Source organism: Pinus tabuliformis, chromosome J (genome assembly GCF_031772625.1).
Source record: "Pinus tabuliformis cultivar Carrire ecotype Pingquan chromosome J, CPIR1, whole genome shotgun sequence".
Taxonomy (NCBI): Eukaryota; Viridiplantae; Streptophyta; class Pinopsida; order Pinales; family Pinaceae; genus Pinus; species Pinus tabuliformis.
The window spans coordinates 1,460,174,105-1,460,198,181 of NC_142295.1; the positions used below are offsets into that span (position 1 = coordinate 1,460,174,105).

The 24,077-nt window shown below is 38.0% G+C and overlaps 1 protein-coding gene across 2 annotated transcripts in view; it reads left to right on the forward strand.

Moving 5' to 3' along the window:
• The window catches only part of LOC149232873 (uncharacterized), a 538,221-nt gene that overhangs the window by 110,618 nt on the left and 403,526 nt on the right, over positions 1-24,077 (forward strand). For both annotated transcript variants that reach the window (XR_016248192.1, XM_089379531.1), the window contains one exon: positions 11,021-11,527. Coding sequence is in view for 1 of the 2 variants with exons in the window: in XM_089379531.1 (XP_089235657.1) it covers positions 11,021-11,527 (507 nt within the window). In the remaining variant the exon portion in view is untranslated. The remainder of the gene's footprint in view (positions 1-11,020; positions 11,528-24,077) is intronic.

Below are 24,077 nucleotides of genomic sequence, written 5' to 3' on the forward strand. Positions count from 1 at the left end.
AAACTGACTCTGCTACAAAATTTCAGACTCTCTCTCACCCTCTGTGCTGCCTCTGCTTGGCCCTGCGTGGCACTACGTCAGCCTCTGTGTGAGAGCTGCTAGATCACTTTTTGCCTCTCTCTGTTGATGATTCTCCGGCTGAGAAAATCTCTCTCTCTCTCCGGATGCTATCTCTGCCCCTCAACTGCAAGAAATCTACTCGATCAAATTTTCCTCCTCAGAACTTCTCACTTTATAAATTCAATCTTTTGATCTGTCGGTGTATCTTCTAAATGACCGTCAAGCTTTCTTAAATAATCTTCTCGTTGACATTCAACGAACCGGATTAAAAACTATTCAATGGCTAAGATCATTTTAGCTTGATCCTCGTCTTCTTCTAGAAGTTACACCCACAATTAGTTAATACCCATTACTATTTTTAATTTCCTAAGTTTAGACTTAGGGGCCCATTAAAAAATATTAATTATTTTAATAAAATTGTTTATGGGTGGAATTTCCCAAAACGCTTTCTGGGTTCTTTGGAATACATGTGCCCAAGCCTCCTTGTAAAATTTTAGGCTTAGAGCACATCCGATGGTACCCCAAATCAACACTCGCTCTTAGCGAGGAATTTTCTCTAGCAATATACGCTGTTGCATACTGCTCTGGCTTTGAAGCATCGTCCTCTACACTGTTGATGTCTGACATGCTGTCTACCAACTACTGCGCTGTTGCTACAACTGTACTGTTGTTGACACTGCCACTGTCAACACTACATCCGTACTACAATTCCCTTTCAAGTGCTGCATCTGTGTTTCTACTGGCATTGCCACTACCAATTGCCACTGCACTGCACTGCAAACTGTTGCTTCTACTCCATCAACAACAGAAAAACATCCAAAATTACTGAATTAACTATGTTCAGTATGATACCTATTACCACGTGAATACTGGAGCTTGACTGCTGCTAGTCTTTGCGCTGACCCTTTGAATCTACTGCGCCACTGCTAACCTCTGCTTTGTGCCATCTACACTGCTGCCAACTCTACTCTGTGTTGCTCAGTCTTTGGCACTCCTAGCCACTACAACTGTCTCTCCGACACTCTTCGACACCATCCGACACTAGTCCATCTTGCTACGTCTGTTCTAGGTTCCCGTAGCAAGGAATTGATCTAAGAAATGGGTTCCTCAAGGATCCTGCCCCCCTGTAGCTCTTTCGAACTACAACTCCAAATCAACCCACCTCCCTCTTGGAGGTATCTCGACAGTCATTGCGAACTCCTCTTCGATCTTGGTGGGCGCAGCCTTCAGATCGTGCTTCTCTTCCTTGTCCTTCTTCTTGAGAGGACATTGAGTAGTGTAGTAACCCATCTCACCACGCCTGAAACACTTGATCTTCGAGATGTCCTTATTACGTCTTCGCTACTCTTGCTGTCTTTTCGATGCAAGGGCTGCATTATCCTCCTCCTCCTTGGGCTTCGACCCACTGCTGTTGCTTCCGTCAAGTTTAACTTTGACTAAGTCTCTTCTTAACTCCTCTTGTTTTAGAGTTGCCCACATCTCATCCCAATTTGGCAAAGCTACTCTGCCCAGGATACTCTGGACAAAGATTTGCCGCTCATCTGAGACAAAATTGAGGGCCAGTTTAACCAACTTTGAATCTTGAGGTGTATGCCCCCAGACAATTCATCATGGGTCTCCTGAAGCTTTGTGAGGAATGGATCCACACGCTCCTCTTTTTGCATCTGAGTAGATCTTAGCTTCTACTCAAGGTACATCTTTTGCTGCTCGAAAGATCCCTAATATAACATAGACAAAGCGTCCCACATCTCCTTAGCAGTCCCTTTGCTAGCGATGTGACAGACCACATGATCCTTCACTCTGTCTAGGATTATTCTTTTCGCCTTTGCCAGATCGATCTTGTATTTCTTCAATAGATCTGCATCTACAGGGACAACCACCACGCTATCAACGTATGTCTTGAGGGCATGCTCCTCTAGAAGGAACGACATTCTTGTCTCCATATGACGTAGTTGGATGCCCCATCCAACCTGTCATGATCCTTGAAACCACTAGTTGCCATTTCTGCCACAAATGTCGAAAATCTCCTCTCTCTCTGCTCTGCTGCTGGGCTAGCCTACGCACTCCTTGCTGGAGCTAGTAAAACTGCTTCCCCTTGCTGCTGCTTAGCTCTAGAGAATTCAAATTCCTTGGCTAGGAATTCTTTGAGGAAGAAATTCCCTCAACCATGTTTCTCCTCTCTCTTTTGACGATTTTTTGCCTAGCAAATTGCTTGCAGAAAAAATTGCACCCCACCAGCTTCTCCTCACGCCGAGGCTTCAGCGCTGCTCCCTCTCCCTTGGAAAAATCTTGATCCGGAAGCTCTTCTCTTTGTCGACTCGCTCGGAGAGAGACTGCCTTGAAATTTCAGCCTTCCAGCTATTACTGCGCAATCCCTTTGGGGTTTCGAACTTCTACCTCCTACAACTTTTCGATCTTCCTCTTCTGCTCAGCGTTGGGTCTTCTTGTTCCACCTATAGCTTTGATACCATGTGAAAATTCCTAAACCGGAATGCTTACTACAGTGACTGATGATATTTTTCCTACTTGTTAGATTTACATGAACAAGATATTTGCAGTTTACTACGACAAATATTGAAATACATACACTGCAGCCTTCACTTAATTAATTTATATGCGGAAACAAGAGACTGAGCAAGAAAGAAAATACAACGCAATAACATCGTTTTTTTGGACAAATGTCCTCGGAAAACCCAATGCAGGGAAACCGGTGCAGCAGATCTGAGGGTTTATTACTATGTTACCAGGATTCGGATACGGATACGGATACAGATATGGATCCGGATCTGGATCCGCTAGTTTTTTTGAAAATCCAAGATCCGGATACGGCAAGGATACGTCACGTACAAAAAAATAAAATATAATAATATTTTTAAAATTTTAAAAAACACTTTAGAGTTCAAAAATCAAATACTCCATTGAACCATCAAACACTTTTAGAACCGAAAACATTAGATATATTATGAATAGGAAGATTGAAACACTGAAATGATGCATCATCCGTCATACAAAGTAACAAAAAGGATCATAATATCATAAATGATAATAGTAAATACATTTACATATCTTCAAATGGATCTCTATTTTCTGCATATTGCAACTCTACATCATGAATAGATGATGGGGGTCCTGGAATGTAGGAAGTTGCATCAGTAGGCTGGACTGGTGGTGGAACATTATCCTCAAGTAGGTTGAGGTGAGTCATGGCATTTAGTGTCAGGTTCAAGTCAGAGATCTCAGGCCTCACATCCACATCTTGCTCGGAACTTTTTTATACTCTGGTTCAACATGTGATAGAAGACGAAGGTTGGAATGAACATAAACAAGATCCTCAGCCTTTGCCGCTCCCAGCCTGTTTCGTTTCATTGAATGGATGAAGCCATATGTACTCCAATTCCTCTCAGCTGATGAGGAACTAGCAACCTGTGATAATAACTTGGTGGCTAAAGTAGAGAGATGAATGCTATCCCCACCATGGAAGCCCCACCAAGTAATAGGATCAAGATGTCCTCGATCGTCCATAGCTATTGGATCTGAAAAGCTACCTGTAGACTGTACAAACCCTCCAAATTCTTGGCGGACTTCCATTGCAGCTCCCATATCTCTATAAATGTTCCTCAACGCTGTTTTGTATCCTTGTACCACTTCAGAATCCTTGTTTGGTGCTGTTCTACCTGGTAAAGACAAAACTTTGGAATGATAGTATTTAGGGTGCAATGAATATGCCAGAAAGTGTAATAGTGTGGTCATTTTGTTCCACCTTTCTGTAACTATGTCCTTCACTAAATAATAGAATGTTTCATCAAGGTCATTTTCACTTGCCCTGATAATTTCCCTTATCCTCTCTAACATACTATTAATGTTTTCATAAACTTCCCCCAAGCAAGGTGTATCTGTATCAAATGCCCTGATCAAGGTCAAGATTGGTTCAGTGAACCGTAGAAGATATTGGACCTTGTCCCACCATGCATCATCAAGAATGATGGACTTGATTTTTTGCCCTCTATCAGAAGTGGAAGTCCTCCATGATTCCCAAAGAGGGTCAATGACCATTGCTTGTAATGCTTGTCTCACTTCCACAAGCCTCTTTATGACAAGAGTGTGGGAGGCAAAACGAGTTTCAGCAACCTACAAATTTCAAAAAGTACAAAAGTCAAATCTCAAATTGAAATGAGAAATCATATATAAATTTGCAATTAAAAGAATTTCCAATACAAATAATATTGATTAAAAGAAAATACCTTTAGTAGCTCCAACTTTGCAAAACCTCTATAAATGGCCTGGGACATTGAATGATTGGTTATGAACATTTGGATTTCCTTTGCTGCTACATATATTTCATTAATCCATTCAATCTCACCAATCTTGGCAAGCATAAGGTTCAGTGAATGTACTGCACCTGGAGTCCAAAAGATGTGATCATATTGACACTCCATAATCAAACCTGTAGCTTTACAAACTTGTGCATTGTCCGTAATGACTTGGACAACATTATGTGGACCCACACTTTCTATTGCCTCAATAATAATTGTGGATATGAAAGATGCATCTTTCTCTATTCCACTGCAATCAACAGCCTTAAAAAACATTGCCCCTTGGGGGCATACTGCAACAACGTTAATTAATGGACGGTTTCTTTGATCTCTCCATCCATCAGAAATGATGGACACCCCTGTTTCTGCCCATGTATCCCGGATTGCCTGTAGCTGTCTATCCACAGATTGTCTTTCTGATGCCAACAAAGTAGTGCGGACCTTTTCATATCCAGGGCTTTTGTACCCTTTCGGCGCTTCATTCACTGCTTTAATCATTTGTTGCCAATAAGGGGAATGCACCAAATTGAATGGTAGCCCATTTGCATAGATGCAACGAGCTACATGTTCATCAGCTATCTCTCTACCTTGATTATTGAATGCTGCTTCAAGAGGGCCTAGAGTGGGCCTTTTATTAGTTGTGGCAGTAGGCCTAGATGGCAATGGAGGCCTAGTTGTAGAGCTTTGCACAGGGTATTTTCCCTTAGCATGCTTCCTATCAGCAACGTCTTGCAAAGATGCATAGAATTGCATTTTTCCAGGACTCAAACCTTTGCCAAGTTTGCCATTTGCATCTTTTGGTCTGGTGCATACTTGTACGCCTGTGTTAGTTTGACCAGTGAGATGGGCCTTCACTCTAGTATATGAGCCATTTTTTATATTTAGGCATTCATTGCATTTCCATTTAAATGAACCACCTCCGGGATTTTTTCCAATAATCTCCACATACTGCCATAGAGGAGATTTTGGGTCTGTCTTGATGATTTCCCCTTCACTTTGCTCGTGCTGTGATGGCTCCATAGTGATATATAGATTACGTAACTTACTCTGACTCACAATTGCATATAAAATTCAAAATATAATGTATTAAAATTTAATAATTATCCATACACAATTTGAATTAAATAACTAATATATATATATCAATAGACAAAAACTAAAATATATATGAGATTTTAAAAAATTAAATATTCATTTGAAAGCTACATATATATATTATTATTATAATATTATGTATATATCAAAATATCAATACCAAAAGCTAAAATTAAAATATATATGATTTCTTTTAAATGTTCATTTGAAAACTCATTTGAAAGTTAATGAAACTGCAACATATCCAATATGGCTGGTAAAACCTCAAAGTAGGATTTGCTATCCAATATTACATAAATTTTAATAATCATATGACAAAGACTCAAATTATTGAAAAGTCAAACAGGGATTATATTTTATAAGTAACCCTTACTGAGCATTGGCTAAAGCAGTTGACAAACCAACAAAGCGGATGGGGCGTGCTGTTTGTGAAGAAATAAATCTCATCCGAGAAACAATGGTTAACCTACAAAGCCAAAGTTAATGGCTGGTATTTAAATTATATATATATATATTTCAAATTATATAAACGCTGATAAGTTTAAACTAAACGCTGATAATTTAATAATTTATCAAACTGATAGTAATAATTTATAAACGCTGATAATATATATTTTATAATAAACGCAAACGCTGAGGGTAAACTACTAAACGCTGATAATAATAATATATATATTATAAAATCTATGGGTAAACCGTAAAGTTGTAAACGCTGATAATTAAAAAAAATAATGCGGCTGTCGTAAACCGTAATAATGCTGATAAGTTATAACTATGGTTATTTTAAATAATGCGTCTATCGCAGTGCTGGTAATAACCCTCGAACTGTCGCTTGGAACCCTCGAACTGCTACAAGGAGGTTTTAATATTTTATTGTTCTGGTAATAACAATGCGGCCTGGGAAAGATTTCAGGTTTCAGCACATTCCATAAAAACTTAAAATACCTTGCGTGGTTTTTTGGTCCAGCCGACAGACGTTGAAACTTGAACCTGAACGCTGGGCCTCCTGAAGCTAAACGCCAAAAAACTGAAAGCTAAACCGTAAACGCCAAACGCTTCTGTTTCGCCTATTGGGTGCACTACCAACCAAAGGGGGACCACCTAAGCAAAAACCTTAAACTCCAATGCAGATTTTACTTTTTCGCTTTTTCGGGTTTCAAAATTTCGGCAAAAGTTATGCGGGTTCCACCATTCTACTAGGCATATGTTTCTGGCAAGGAGGAGCCGTTTCCAAAAATTGCCATCCGCCACGTGTCGTATTTTCCACGTATTTCTCCGTATCCGGATCAGATCCGAGGATACAGAGATCTGTGACCCTCGGCTGCCGGATCCAGTAACGTAGGTTTATTATTATTAAGCAGTAGCAAATTTTGAATACATCTTTGAATACCTCAAGGGTTATTCAGTTACAGAGAGAGAAATATTGGCAGAAAGATTTGCGAGATTACCTCACACAATCACTGAGAAAAATCCCAGCTGATCAGGTCACTAGATGAGGTGCCTCTAGCAGGCCTTGCGTTGCCTCTGCGCAGTCCTCACACAGTCGCTGCATCAACCCCTCTAGGCACTGCGTCACCCACCCAGTTGATCGATTTGCTGCCCGAAGCCACTGCTCTCAGCCTCCTGGTCTTATACCCCGACTCTTGGCTTCTAAAACCGACTCTGCTACAAAATTTCGGACTCTCTCTAACCCTCTGCGTTGCCTCTATGTGGCCCTACGTTGCCCTGTGTCAGCCTCTGCGTGAGAGCAGCTAGATCACTTTTTGCCTCTCTCTGCTGATGATTCTCCGACTAAGAAAATCTCTCTCTCCGAATGCTATCTCTGCCCTTCAACTGCAAGAAATCTACTCGATCAGAATTTCCTTCTAAGAACTTCTCACTTCAGAAATTCGGTCTCTTGATCTGTTGGTGTATCTTCCAAATGATCCTCAAGCTTCCTTAAATAATCTTCTCATTGACAGTCAACGACCCGGATTAAAAGCTAATCAATGGCTAAGATCATTTTAGCTCAATCCTCGTCTTCTTTTAAAAGTTACATCCACAATTAGATTAATACCCATTAATATTTTTAATTTCTAAGTTTAGACTTAGGGTCCCATTAAAAAAGATTAATTATTTTAATAAAATTGTCTCTAGGTGGAATTTCCCAAATCGCTTTCTAGGTTCTTTGGAATACATGTGCCCAAGCCTCCCTGCAAAATTTGAGGCCTAGAGCACATCCGATGCTACCCCAAATCAACAATAAGAAATGAAAACACAAGAGTATAAGGTATAGATTTGCTTGAAATAATCGGCTTAAACACAAACTATGTCAAAAGGACCCCTGCAAAACCAACACTCTCAAAAGATAAGCTATTAAGATTCAAATAACGATAGGAGCTCTTTGATAGCTATGCCAAGAGCGGGTTGGCCTCTTGAAGACTTTCCCTCACGCTTGCTAGTTGATTCAAAAGATGGCCTCTACAAAAATTCAAATGCGCATTAGGTCATATGGATTAAATCAATAAACAATGAGAAGAGAACTCTAGAATTTGTACGAAAATAGTAGAGTTGTTTAGATTAGAGCATATCAAATAATCAATTGAAAATGTAAGATAGTTATACATTCACAACTCTCTAAAAGCATATGAGAAAATAAAATCAAATTAAACACAAGTAGAGAAATACACCATCATTGAGCCAAGCACAACTTCAAGATAGAAACACCCATGAATGAACTCCAAAGTCTTTTTATTCATATAAAGCACAATAATACATAGGAGCAGAGTCTCCCCAAGCACAAGAGCTAGTTGCAAAAGATTACAAAGTGAGAGCCTAAGGCTCAATTATATAGGAGAATGGGTGGAGATCCCAATGAAGAGCCAAATTCCAAGTGTGATGATGACAATCCCAAAGCTCAATCATGCAATTCGAATTCCCCAGAGAGGCCAACATAATTCATGGGAGGAGCTAACTCGTAGTTGAGGTGGGACATGTGTATATGGGAGTGGAGTGGTAGGAGACCACTCTCCACTCATCTCCAGTAAAAATCCAAGTCAAATCCCACCAAAAAGTTGATTCACTAAGGCAATTCAAATTTCCTTCATTAAATGTGTTTTTTCCTTGTGGTCCCCTCCAAAAAATCGATTTTCTTGGAGCACATGTCTTTTCTTTGATTTTAGGGGTCCACATCACCTTCGGACTTCACTTTAACAACTCCATGATTTTCCACCTCATTTCCACATCGTTTAGCATGTGTGGATATTTATTTTTCTCCATTTATTTAATTGTTGGCTTAATTTATTGCCACTTTTTCCACTAAACTTAGGAAAAGTGGGTTTTGAAGGTCCAAAACACATTTTTAACCCCTCAAAGTGTGTCTTAGTAGAAATTTGAGTTTTAGAGGTGCAAATTTTTATTACTCATCCCATGCAACTTCTCTAGACATCACTTATTACATTTCAGATACAAATTTTATTCCAATTTCCGCTCGGCGGGAAATTTTAAAAATTAAAAAAATGACCCCGTAGACCTAACCAAATTCCACGAAACTTTACGAGTGATCTAGTATGGTAATATACAATGACTCTAGACATTAGGACTCACCCAAGGTCTCACCATCAAGCAATACTCTGACTTTGGGGTATATTTGGAGGAAATAATTCAATTAATTATTAAGTCTTGGAAGGGAGATGATAATTAACCAAGTGAAATAAACCTCCCATAGTAATACTCGCTTGATGACAAGATCCCAAGCTACCTAGGTTTGTTACATGATTCAAGCTCATCATGCTAGCATCACTTTACATCATCCCCGTAGGGCTTGTGGAGTCTGGGTACAATAGAAAATGATAAGAAGAAGAAATAAAGTTGAAAAACTCTAGTAATGTGATGATCTCCGATGGTACAATCATCCTTTGATACATCCTTGGACATGGGGTCTTCAGATAATGCTCAGGTGCCACTCCAGTGGTCAACAGGAAGCAGAGACAAAGAGGGGTAGGGACAGAGAGTCCGAAGAAAAGTTTTTCCAGATCCAGAGAGTCAGAAGTTGGAGGGACGTATTTCCCAATGGCGCTGTGCAAGGGAAGCGCATAAGGCTTTAGAGGGAGATCGAGTTTGCTGAGGGAGAGAGAAATTCAGTTGTTGTTGGTTCAAAAATTCTTTAGCAGGCCAAGTGAATTTCTCCCAGAGGCTGAGTTAGCTGGGATGTCATTTTTCTTGTAGTTTCGGGCTTAGTGAGCCTGGGTTTGCGCAAGCACTGTGGAGAGGCTCACGCATACGCTGTACGACTAGCCAATTTTCTCAGTGGTCGAAGCAGGATCAGGCGTGGTGTTGAGGTATTTGCCTCATAGATATTTCGACCAAATTATTTGTTGTTTGGATTGCCAGTTGGGAATCCATAGATTGTACTCAAAATTTCATTGTTGCTTAATAATATAATACCCTTAGCTGCTGCATCAGTTTTCCCAAGTTGATCTTTTCCAGGGACATTTGTCCAAAAATAGGTGTTTCAAATTTTGTGTGTGTATGCTAGTATATTTCTTAGTTTCCAACGCTATTATTTTCCACAGTTTTATTTGTGAAGGTTGCAGTGTGATTTATTCGATATTTGCCTTAACAAATAAATTGTTAATTAATTAACAATTAGAAGAATTGATTCTAGTTGCTGCAATAGGATTTCAGACTTGAATTTTTCACAATCACATCTTTTGCCCCTCATGGCTGCCCTAGGAGAAATCAGACCTCCTTTAATGAAAAAATAATGCTTTAAATGGTGTTTTGGGAAGGGCATAAAAAATTCTTCGACTTGGAGATGATTTGGCATGCCTTAGAGAGTGCAATGGACCTCCTCCTTTCCTTGGAGAATGTGGTATGTTGACGTGGGGAGCACAAATGCAACGTGAACTGTGAGACTGCCTTAAAGAATGATGGCCATGGCCTAACATGTGTGCATACATAAAATAAATGGTTCATTTGGGGACCAAAAACAGGTGTTCTAAGATATAATGAAATGGATGTTTCCACTATTACATAGTGCCATCACCTTTACAGGTTACAAAACATAAGTTTCCTTGTAAGCCATGTGTCCAAGTATATCCATTTTCAGGGCGCCGAAATTCAACCTATGACATAAGAACGTCCATGAAGGCAGGTAGTTATTGCCCGCTAAAGAGACTCAGCAAAGCCATAAAACCAAACATGAAGATAAAACTAAGAAGACTGATCATGACCGTCCACCCAAGGGGAACTAGGATACACTTTACACTTCATCTGACATGGCCTTGTAGGGCCATAAATTGCACACATTTGGACTTACAAATGGTACGGTTCAAAATTTTTGGCATATCCCTTCTGAAAGAAGGGTAACAGGGTACATACTATTAGTTTTTTAATTTCAACCTTAATATACATAAATAGAAGAATGACAGGCTAGATATAATTTGCTTGGAGTGTCAGGCTTTTCTTTTGTCTTGAGATATTCCTTGTTTTCAGCAGAAAAGTTTGGTAACTATTTCCTTTGATTTTGAGGTCTTTTAGCACTATTTTCTTATGAGTTTTCTTTATTGCAGGGTCAAAGCAATAAGCTCGTAGATACTGAACATGTTTCCCAGATATCACTACCAGCTTTTAGAGAGGATAATGCTACAGGTTCTCTTTTGGTTTCGCAAACTGGATTAGACAATTCTTTTCCTCATAAGGGGAAAAGTGAAGCATTTGATCAAGCAGCTATGGATGATGATTCCACAGTTGAAGTGGCAGATCTAAACAAGCTAGTCAATCAAATACAGATGTCTGACTTCCAAGAGGTCACGGCATCTGCTGATAATGAAAGTAAAGATATAGAATTTTGTGGAATCAATGGTGAAACATGTCCTCTTCCCTCTGGTCACTTAAATGAAGTGGCTAAATCTATAACAAGTGATCTTGCCCCATACAGTTCAAGTCTTGAATATCTGGATGATGCATTTCAAGTTTTAGCACTGATGCTTCGAATTGCAAAAGCACGCCATAAAGAGAATCTAAAAGAAGCCTGTAATGATGAACGCCCATGGTATGATATCCACCGACGAACTAAAGTAAGTTCAAAGCTCAAACTGGTTACTTGTGACTTGAAAATGCCTCTTGATAGTATGCTCTGGATGTTTTGTAATTTTTCTTGTTTTGCTGAAAGTTTGCTTGATCTATCGAATGCCGATGAAGGAAAGGTTTGATGAATATGTTCTTAGTGATTTAATCTGTTTTTTAGTTTGATTTAAGGACTGCAGCATCTTCCATTGGTGGCTGTACATTCAAGTAAACAGAACCCCCCATACCAGGACAGATTAAGAGGCTCTTCCAGCTTGGCTGTCAGGCAAATAATGTTATTTTGTCATTCCCAATGAATTGAATTTAGCACTTGAAAACTTTGAATAATCTGCTGAATTTCCTTCATCACTGTATTGTCTTTTCAGGGAGTATTATTTTAGTGATTTTATTAAATACAATTAATAACAATGAGCCTAACATGTTTTGTCTTAGTAACTGATTTTACCAATGTCATTCTCCTCTCAACACAACATCCTACATGATTTTAGAAGATTTTGTCACATTATAAATAAATAATTATCCACTTACTCCAAAACGTGATAATTAATCTTGCACCTACTCCAAACGATGAACCAATTTATCCATGAACTGAGGTGGGTGTTTGAGCCCCTCCCACCATAAAAAAAAAAGCTTTTACTGCAAGTTTATCCTCGTTACTAAGAGCCTTTTTTATTTTCACTAAATGGCTTTTACTCTTTCACGTCCTCTGCAACCTTAAAAAAATAACCTATGGGTAAAAGGTAATGGCCCTGAGTCACACTCATACTTTATAACTCCAATTGGAAAATTTTCACCTAATATTTTTTAATTAGAAAGAGCACCCATTAAATATTATAGGGACTAAACTACATAATAATATAATAGGTTTGATAACTTGTATAAAAGGTTATATATTATTATATAATAAAGTTATATCGTATGTATTTTGTTGATATATAAAAACTATCTATATTATATGATTATGTGGTTGGTTTATTTTTTAATTTTTAAGGATCAATTATTTTTAAAAATAAATATTTTTTCTCTTTTTAACTAACCACTAAATTTATACTTTGATTGTAATTTATTTTATTTTGAAGGATCAATTATTTTGTTAGTCATAAAAAAAGAAAAAGAATTCGATAATTGGGAGGAAAACAACAAGATCAACATGGATGAAAAGGGGTGAAGACTCAAATTGAGTCTTATGTGCCAAACTGTGTAGCAGTGAAATCCTACCTAGGTCTACCTAAGTTTAGTTTGTTGGAATTGTGGAGGTTACCCTTGGAGGAGGGGACCTGGGTTAGGGCCTATTGTGGAAGGTAGAGACATAATTTGTCTTACGGAAACTCATGAACATGATGGTTGCAAAACTCTTGTGTTTGACAGGTATTTGAAGTTGGCAGTTTGGAACAAGGTAGCAGAAAATAACAAAGGGTATGGGGGAATAAAAGAAAAAGAAGGCCGTCACATTCTGTTAATGAAAGAAGATGCAAATAAACAATATTTATGGTTCGAAATATCAGAGAATGAGAATCACATAAGAACTGCAACATGCTATTTTGCCCCTCAAGTCTCAAAAACTTACAAAAATAAACGGCTAGACAACAAAGATCCATATGTAGCTTTAAAGCAAGATATTTCCGCGTACTCTCAACAGGGAGAAGTTCTTTTAGTGGGAGATTTTAATGCTAGAACAACAAATCAGCAAGCTGGTATTCTATGTTGCAAAGAGGATCACAATCCTATTTGGCTCACTGAAGAGGAGAATCCCCAACGGGTGAGATGTTCAGAAGATGACAAAATTAGTAATCATTTTGGAGAGGAGTTTCTTACACTGTGCGGTGCTTTCATCTTAATTATTTGCAATTGTCTAGATAGATGGAAAAGGATCGAGAACTTCACTTGCAACACACACAATGGGGCAAGTGTCATTGACTATGTGATTTCTTCACAATGCTTGATAGAAAAGATAGACGAAGTTAAGATTGGAGAGCATATTTGGGACTTAAAATCAGACCATAGCCCAATTTATATAAAGTTATCATGGTTAGAAGAAAGACAACATAGGAGGAAAACCCAATGCTCTTGGCAATCACTATCAAGGGGCAAAATTCTTCTAACACAAGAAAATTGTACTATCTTCAAGATAACGCTAGAGAGATTAATTCAAAAGGAGAAAACTGGTTTCCAAAGCTTCAATAATCATGAGTTAACAAATATAATTCAGAGTGCGTTTGAGAAGTGCAAAAGAGCAAATAATAGGAAAACAAAATCAATTTGTTTTCCTGTAAATGCTTGGTTCGATGAGGAATGCAAAATATCACAGAGAATAATGAAAAAGACATGCAAGGAGAAGACGAATGTAAATTTATATAAGCAGGTACTAAAAAGGAAAAAAGATGAGTTCATGCAAACAAGGCAAGAAGAGTTAATATATCTAGGCAAGAATAACCCAAAGCTTTTCTGGCAGAAGCTTCAACCAAGGAAGAAGCAAATTGAAAATAATATTATGGCCAATCAATGGTTTGAATATGCAAGACAAATCTATGAGAAAGAATCGGAGGTTGAGCCTCCCTCCAGGATCAACGCAACTACAAAGGTCTTCATGTTACAAGAGGGGGAGATTGGAATTAAGAAGATGAAAACAGGAAAGGCAAAGGACTTGGTTGAACTTCAAGCAGAGTATCTAAAATGGGGAATGAACACTCTTGCACCGCACATCATGGAAATATTCAACAACATCATTCAACAAGGATTCCCAAGAGACTAGACAACTAGCCTAGCAATACCCCTTTTTAAAAGTGGAGACATTAATAATCTTTCCAATTATAGTACCATTATGATCAATCCTTTGTTTGCAAAGCTTTTTGGCAGCATGGTAGAAAATAGAATCAGTAAGTGGGCAGAAGTAAAATAAAAGAGGGCAAAAGGACAAGTGGGTTTTAGGTCGAAGCATTCTACAGTGGATCATGTTGGAATTTATAAGTCTATCCATTAGAAATTTTTCCTGTACTATCTGATTTATTTCTTCCTACTTGTTTAGTTACTTAACAAGTTATTTACCATGTAAACACTCCAAATAAACATAAGTACAGTATCAACACATACAAATCATCAATTGAAAGAAACAAGCACACAAGTGACACTGTTGTTTTTGGACTAATGTCCCCAAAAAAACCCAATGCGGGAAAACCGGTGCAGCGATTCAGAGGGTTTTATTATTATGCAGTTTCAAAATACAACCAGGGTGTCAGAAATGGCTCACCCAACAGAGAATGCCCTCGGCAGTAGTACCTCTCAGTCAGAGACAGATACTTCGGCTAAATCATTGGATGAACGATCCCACAACAACAATACAGCTTCTGCTGCTCTGCCACCGACTTCTACTTTGTGCTCATCTAGGATATCGAAGCAGAACCCAAGGAAAAACAACACCTGAAAGTTCTATTGCGATCCACCCCATGTTTTAAAAACCGGCCACAAAAACCGGTAACCGGTCTAACCGGCCGGTTGGAGGCCTGGCCGGTCCGAACCGGCCTAAAAAACCCGGTTTAATACCTCTTGTGACCAAAATCTGGCCCTAACCGGTCAAAACCGGCCGGTTTAGGGCGGAACCGGCCGGTTTGTAGCAAACCGGCCGGTTCCATCCTAAACCGGCCGGTTTATGGACAGCCCGCCGATTAATGAAAAAGGTGCAGTGGTTTTGTGGTTTAGGGGTGGTTTAGGGGTTTTGGGGTTGTGCATTACTACCTTGACTTGCCAAATATGATAGAATTTTCATTACCATTTCCATCCTTCGGTTATCCATGGGTGTCTTTCTTTCTTTAAGAGTGCAATTAATCCAGCTGAAACAAAAACATTTTCTAGAACATAGATATTACTACCTTGATTTGTTATTCATGGTGCAATTTCCAGCACCATTGAATGCTTTTGACCTCGACATTTAAACTTTGTTACAAGGCTACAACTATAGATACTTGAAGTTTATTCAAAACATTTTGGATACAATACCACTTGATACAACATATATTAACATATTTATCTATCTATCCATCCCTCTACACAAACACACATATATCCATTTTAAAGGATGGTACTAATTTTAAATCAGAGTCCATGAAGAAATAGAGTTAGTTGTCAGAATCTAGCAGGCCTATATGCAAAAAAAAAACAATAAAACTGCAAATACAGATATGAACTGCAATAAAGAAAAATTTGATATCTGCGGAGCTCAAATTATAAGAAGATCCAAAAACTTAAGACTGTTAGAGGCACCAGAACACTCAAGTGGACTGCACCTGTAAATATGAATGTATGGAGACATCTCCATTGAAACTTTGTTGAATACATAGTTGAAGTGCAAAAAAAAGGTTACAAAAAAGCATCTGGAAGGCCCCTATGTACACAAAAGAGAGAGAAACCTCATATTTGAGGCCCAAGTTACTGTTGAGAAGTACCTAGGCCCTAATTACATGAAAATGACATTCATTATTGAATTTTGAAACATAATACCATAAAGGCCCACGGAAAAAACATTATTACAACATTATGAAGCTTAAATATACCTTAAATACATGAATTTGTTAGTGTGAACAAAAATGTTGTGCTTAGGTGCACAACATGCAACTCCCCAGGAAGCTTTGTCCCCAAAGCTAAAAACCGGAAAGGTGGGAGTCCAAGATTAATAATTTTGATGACAAGCAGAACTTGAAAGATGTAATTATGCCACAATACAAGTCCAAAATGCATAGTATAATAGCTCAAAAAATGCAAAAACATACCTCTCAATTTCAAAAAAAAAAAAAAAAACATTACAATTCTGAAGTTCATCAGTTTACACCACCTTTTGGACTCCCAAATAATCTGTGATTCAAAGAATATGGAATTTGGTTAGGCATGTGTATTTGCAAATATAAACTAAAAAGGTAGAGTAGGGTGACCCCTATACTTATAATCAGGCTAAAAATACATAAGAAATGAGCCTCATTTCTTATGTATTTTGCTATTTTGTCGATGATATGTATTGCACTCGGTGCCATTTTGATATATTCACCTTTGCATGGTATATAAATGAGCAAACTTTGCATATTTTGTCTCTATTGGCTTGGAATCATGGTTTTACATCTTAAAAATAGTTTTGTTTCATTAAAAATTAATTATTTAATGTATTTTTTAAAAACCGGTTCGTTTAGACCAAACCAGTCCTGGTTAGACCGGTTCCGGTCGGTAAACCGGTTCATTAGGTGGACCGGTCCGGTCACCGGTTCCGGTTTTAAAAACACTGGATCCACCACACTGCCTGCCAAATCAAGAGCGGAATAACCATGCATCCTCACATCTCTGGCAGTGTATCTTAGTCCATGAGTGATTGTGCCCCGAAGATATCTCAAAAGATTCTTGGCACCAATCCAATGTGAGTGATAAGGCTCAACCATATATTGGCTCAAAGTGTTGATTGCAAAACATATATTCAAACAAGAGTTCACCAAGAACATTAGTGCTCCTATGAGTTGACGATACTTAGAAGCATTTCCCAATTCAGGTCCGACAACACTACCGCATAACTTCTTGAAGTTAAGCTCCATCGGGCTAGTCACGGGCTTGCAGTCCACCATCCCAAATCTTTCCAATATTTTCACCACATATTTTCCTTGAGATAGGAAAATGCCATACCTCCAACCCTAGGAATTAGTGCATCAGTCCTAGGTCCTTCATCTCAAATTCGGAAGCCAACTCCCTCTTACATTTGTGAATGAGAGGGTCTGCACATGTCAGAAAGAGGTCATCCACATACAACACCAATATGAGATGCTTATCATCTTCAACCTAAAAGTAAAGATTCAGATCGACTTCACTCCTAGTGAATCCCAACTTCATCAAATAGCTATCTATCCTCTCATACCACGCTCGGGGTGCTTGCTTCAGCCCATAGAGAGATTTCTTCAACCTGCATACATGAGATTCCGAATTATGAATCTCAAACCCCTCGGGTTGTTCCACAAAGACTTCCTCTTTAATCGGGCCATGCAAGAAAGCGGTCTTGACATCCATCTGATGTAGGTTCCATCCTTGCGAAGCAGCAAAGGCTATGATTGAGCGGATGGTGGTATATCCGGCAACAGGTGCAAATATCTCATCGTAGTCCACACCTTCCTTTTGAGAGAAGTCTCGAGCAACAAAGCGAGCCTTGTACATTTTAGCACTCCCATTAGCTCCATGCTTGATTTTGTAAAGCCATTTCGAGGTGACAACTGATTTGTCCTGGGGTCCGGGGAACACATCCTAGACATTATTCTTCATGATGGACTTGTATTCTTCATTCATAGCATCCTTCCATACTTGAGGCTTCACAGCTTCTTCGAATGATGTAGGCTGGTTTTGAATGTTGGTGCTCATAATGGTCAAGTATCCTTGTACTTGGTTGGCTTCTTGCTTTCACGGAAAGTCCCTCTGGGTGCAATATGTCTCTCGGCATCTTCAAGATTCCCCCTAAGCCATGAGGGCCTCTTCCTAGAGGAGGAGGGCTCTTGAGGAGGAGGATCAATAGGATCCATAGGTTCTTCAACATCCGACATTGTTTCATCTTCTTTTTCATTCGGCTTCCTGGTGTCAACTTCTTTATCCTTCCTTAGAATAGGAAGATTGTCAACCTTGCTAAGAGCCATATCTTCGTCAAATGTGACATCATGACTTATCTCAACTTCCCTTTGACTAGCCACATAAATTCTATAGCCCTTAGAATTTTTGCTATAGCCCACAAAGATTCCTTTCTTTCTAGATGCACCCAATTTGCTTCTTTTCTCTTTCGGCACATGAAAGTGTATGAGACTCCCAAAAATTCTAAAATTAGAGACATCGGGTTTCTTACTAATGAACATTTCTTTGGGAGTCTTGGAGTCCAATGCTTGATGAAGGCACCGGTTTTGAACATATATGGCGGTATTCATAGTTTCGACCCACAGAAACTTCGGAAGCCTTTGAGCATGGAGCATGGCATGAACAACTTCCACAATCGTACGATTCTTCCTTTCAACCACACTATTCTGCTCAGGAGTCTATGGTGTTGTGGTCTCCCTCTTAATGCCAGCTTCTTTGCAAAAGTCATGGAACTCATTGGATTCATACTCAGTCCCATTATCAGTGCTTAAAATCTTGATCCTCTTCTTAGTTTGATTTTCGATCAAGGCTTTGAAATGACGGAACCAGGTGAACACTTCATCCTTCTTTTTCAAGAAGTAGATCCGAGTATTGCGAGAATAATCATCTATAAAAGTGAGATAATATAGATATCCTCCCAAAGAGTTTACGGGCATCATACTAGATATGTCAGAGTGGACCGGTCTTATATTCTTCAATAATTCAGCAGAGAGAGAGAGAGATAGTACAAATATACAATTTTGTAGTTTTATGACAATAACAACAAAACCCTAACCAACAAAGTCAAAGTTGGTCAAATAGGTTAGATTTGACCTCCAATCAGCTTGGTCAATATCCCAATCAACTCGGCCTAGGACAGCAAGAAGAGGTATCCCAAAATAGTCCGAAACTTTAGTCAAACTGCAATCAATGTCTGGTCAAACCTGCGGTTAGCTCTTTGGCAGTCAACGTTGGTCAAAGTGTGGTCAAAGAGTGGTCAAAACAACTGTTCAGAAATGCGGCTTGCTAAGGAGAGGCAGCCTAACCCAATCTGTAGTCAAAGAGGAGTCCATGCTAGTCAATGCTGGTCAAAATAGTCACCCTGCAGCTTTGGTCAACCTAGGTCAACGCTGCCGTAATCAGAAAACCGTTCTTCGAGCCACACGTGTGAGAGATTGAAGCATAAAAACTGTTATTGAAGCATGAAAACTGATAGCTTGGAGGCTTGAATGTAAAAATACACAAAGGTATTTGAATTAATAAAATTGTACAAGTGATGAATGTTATAATGAGGATTCGCATATATATACCTAAGCAGGTGTCCTTTCGTGAATGGGCATGTCTTTTAGACATGCCTTTTCACCTAACTTAATGACTATTTAACATAATCAATATTTAATTATTCAATATTTACATTTATTTTATTTATTAACTTGTTATGAATTATATTCATAACATAGCCTCTTCCTTCGGAAGCTTTGTCCTCAAAGCTTTAATGTTGTGGATTTTATTCACTTAGTGTCTGTCGCCTCGATGTATATAATTTGGCCATCCTTTCATCATGTAGCTCATTAGTAATATTCCCTTGGAATAATTTTTTTTAATAACTCTAATTTTTTTTCTTATAATTCTATTTTTTTTTTTAATAATTCTAATCTTTTTTTAATAACTCCAATTCTTTTTTTTTAATAAGGTTGTTTTGTTTTTTTATAATAATAATAATTGTTCTTTTTTTAAATAATAATTTAATTAATTAGAATATATTAATTAATTAAATTATAATTATAATATATATATATATATATATATGTTATATAATTATATGATATATAAATAATTATAACGTATATATATAACTATTTATATGAACCAAAAACAAGACGTACGAACAACACATTAACACTAGCAACCAAACGACACGACAGACAACGGTTTACACGCTGGCTCGAAAATGAAACTGTAGATGAGCAGCGGAATCATGGCCGTCATTGGTCTGGTGTTTGGTGTTGCCATAGCAGAGTTGCAGACCGTGGAAAGGCAGGGCAGCATGGAGCAGAGGACTGCGATGACAGCGAAGGGACGGGGTTGGAATGAGACGGAACTGTCATTTGTCGTGTAGTGGGAAGGAAAGACGGCAGACAACGAAGAGCAGACGAAGACAACGGATGGTAGCTCGATGACAGTGGCAGCGAAGATGGCGGGTGGTTGGCAATTTGTGTGACTGGATTGCAAACATGGACAAAGTTGTTGGATCTGCCATTAATGAGAAATCGTCTTGTGCCTAATCCTCGGAAAAGAAATAACATTGGAACCCTAGAAAAAAGAGAGTGCACACACCGAAGGTTTGGAATGTGATTGACATACATGAGAAAAATAAATCCTTTATCCAAATTCGCATGAGTGTGACGATCCAACAGTTTCTTCTCTCTAATGGCCACCATCGCTTTTCTAGTGCCTGCATCCAAGTAAAGAACACAATGTTTGGGTTCCTCGTGCAACCTGGACTCACCATGTTTTAAATAATCTGGAACATTAGACAATTGCCTGTTCTTTTTCACCTCAACCAGTTTTATATAGTGTTGAACTAGCCCTTGAAGTGTGAACTTGGCCTCATCATCAACATATATGTCCATAGGATCCTGCATGAATTTCTTGCAGACAGTCCTGATTTCCTTGCTTAGTGTGGTTGTAAACATCATGACCTGCTTGTCATGAGGGGTCATCTTGGAAATGTCCTGTACATCTCTCCTCATGCCCAAAGATTCTAGCATTTTGTCACACTCATCTAGAATAAAATGCCTAATATTTTTCAGAGTGAGATTCTTGTCTTCTGCCAATGCCCCAATCCTTCTAGGGGTCCTAACAACTATTTGGGGGCATTCATTTTTCAATATTTCCTTGTGATTTTTGATAGGTAGGCCTCCGTGGAATACATCGACAACCTTCAATTCTTTCAGATTAGTCATAAACGTCTCAAATTCATGGATGTTGTTGGTGAAGGTGATATGATCTTCTTTATTTTTCTCCAATTCTTTCCCGTTGCTCTTAATATTTTGAGTGATCCGAGAGATTGCTTCTTTCAGCTCGAGGACTTTTGGTTGCTTATCAAGATTAGCTTTTTTCCTTGTTGTCTTCTTTTCATAAAGCAAGACCTCCTTGAGATATGCAACTTGCTCTTTTTTATCCTTGATTTGAAGTTCAAGGTTCTTTAGTGATTTTGACACATTGTCAAGGTTTTCTTTCTCCACTTCAAGCGCTCTTTCATCTGCCAACTTTGGATCAAAATCTTCTTGTTGTCCCAAATCTTTCTTTTCTTTCTGTGCCTTTGCTTTCTAAGTCGCCTTCTCTTTCTCCTCATCTGGAATATCCATTGGTTCTGGCTGACCTGGAGGTGGGCATAATGGAAACTCCAGCTCTAAGGGAGGGACTACAGGTTTCTCCTTTTTCCTTTGCTCATATTGTTGTTCTTCTTTTGATTCATATTGATCCACTTCATCATGTATTATATCATCCAGATGTAATCCCCTTTGTTCACTTCTTCCCTCCTCTGAAGTAACCCTACCAACACTTTGCTTTGGACTATGTTGAGAAGCATATTCGGGTTGTTCTTCCTTGCCAGAATAACCAAAAACATCATGCATATCTACTGTTGAACAAGTTACATGGTGATCATCACCTTGATCACTTAGTTCTCTAACTGGCTCGGTATCTGCTCCTTCTCCTTTACTTTCAACATCAACTTCATCTGAACCATCATCTTGATCTTTTTTAATTTCTTCATTGTTATTATCATCTTCCTTATTATCGATTTCCTTTCAACATTCTTTAACTTCTGCATATGATTTTTCTAAACGCTAAAATGCTTCTTGAATTTTACTAAACTGTTCAACGCATTTAGGACGTGAATGTGATGGCACATTATGCGGCGAAAAACGTTCAAAGACTTGCATGATTGTATTGTGCGCCATGGCTCTGATACCATTGAAGCATCAAAATTGTTATTGAAGCATGAAAACCGATAGCTTGGAGGCTTGAATGTAAAAATACACAAAGGTATTTGAATTAATAACTTATTATATATAAAAATTGTACAAGTGATGAATGTTACAATGAGGACCCGCATATATATACCTAAGTAGGTGTCCTTTCGTGAATGGGCATGTCTCTTAGACATGCCTTTTCACTTAACTTAATGATTATTTAACACAATCAATATTTAATTATTTAATATTTACATTTATTTTATTTATTTATTTGTTATGAATTATATTTATAACAGAGATGCTGCTCCTTTATGCATACCCAATCAAGAGGAGAGAGAGAAGGATGTGAGATGAGATGATTGAAATAATGCCACAAGGTCTCCTCTTTTTATATGCAACGTTGAGGATAAGCTGGGGGTGAAAATCACTGTTTTGCTTGTTGGCCGACCTTGACAAACTGTCAAGAATACAAATAAATTCATATCTCCATGAATACATGTTGGAAACAGATGATAATTAGATCAATCCTACACCTCTCGGAGAGAGGAATCCAAGAAAAATATTTGCTGCCAAAAATGAGGTGACCCATATGGAGTTTGGCCCTAGTTGCCAATTTTAACAAAGTAGTTGTCAATCCTACAATACCATGCCCTAGGAGCTTGCTTGAATCCATATAGAGCTTTCTTTAGTGTGCAGACATGAGTGCGCCTCTCATGAGTCTCAAAGCCCTCTAGTTGTTCTATGTACACTTATTCCTTTATTGTTAGTTTTTGGTAGCATCGGAAGTGCTCTAGCCTTGAAAATTGGTGGAGAGGCTAAGGCACATGAATTCTAAAGAACCCAGAAACCGTTTGGTGAAATTCCACCCAGATTGTATTTTATTAAAATAATTAATATTTTTAATGGGGTTCCTAAGTCTAAACTTAGGAAAATTAAAATATTAATGGGTATTAATGAAAATATGGGTGAGAATGATTTAGAAGGCGGATCAAGTCATGTTTTAATCTTAGCCATTGATTAGAGACTTAATCTCGACCGTTGAAGACTCAACAGGAAAAGTATAAAATGGAGGCTTGGGGTTTGTTGTCACACAGAGTGTCTAGGCACCACGGCAACGCTCAAACCGGGGGCTATCACCCTGATCCTCGATCTCTCCGTTTAAGCCGTCTCCCTAGGCTAAGGGGGGTAGACCCTATGGGATAAAGGAAGACCAATTGGGAACCAACTGGGTTGGGAGACACAGCGAGGCAATCAACTACTATATTTTAAAATTTGATTAGATCTTAAATGCTCAAGACCAGCGCCTTCGCTAGATGAAGTGAAAACTGAGTAATTGGTTTGCTGTTGTTGCTTAGGAAATAGAAATATGAACAAGCTCTTAACAATTGCTTGAAAATATTTACTGAAATGTCTAGCATACAATGAGCATTAAAATATTCAAGCAATAATGATCAATTTCAATGACTTGGCAAAGCTCCAACAATTAAATTTTCAAAAGATCGAATACTTTAAATAACCACGAAATTTAAAAGCTAAGCACCTAGAATTTAAAATGATTATGCTTGAAATTCCAAACCTAGGAAAATTTATCATTTTCCAAATAGTTAAACTCCAAATATTTTTTTTTTTAGCACTTTTAACTATAGTAAAATGATAAAACACTGATACCATAAAAATCTTTTCTTTCAAAGCTTTAAATCCACAATCTTAGAAAATCCTTTTGGAAAAATTTATTTATTTATTTATTTTATTTTTTTTACTCAAATCCTAAAGATTAATCTTTATGCTTTTTTAGGAATTTTTTATTTTTTATTTTTTATTTTTTATTATTAAATTTCTTTCAATAAATCTAAATCTAAACCAAATAAAGATCTAACTTAAAATTCTTATTGATTTTAAATCAAAATAAAACAAAGAAAAATAAAAATGAAACAAAATA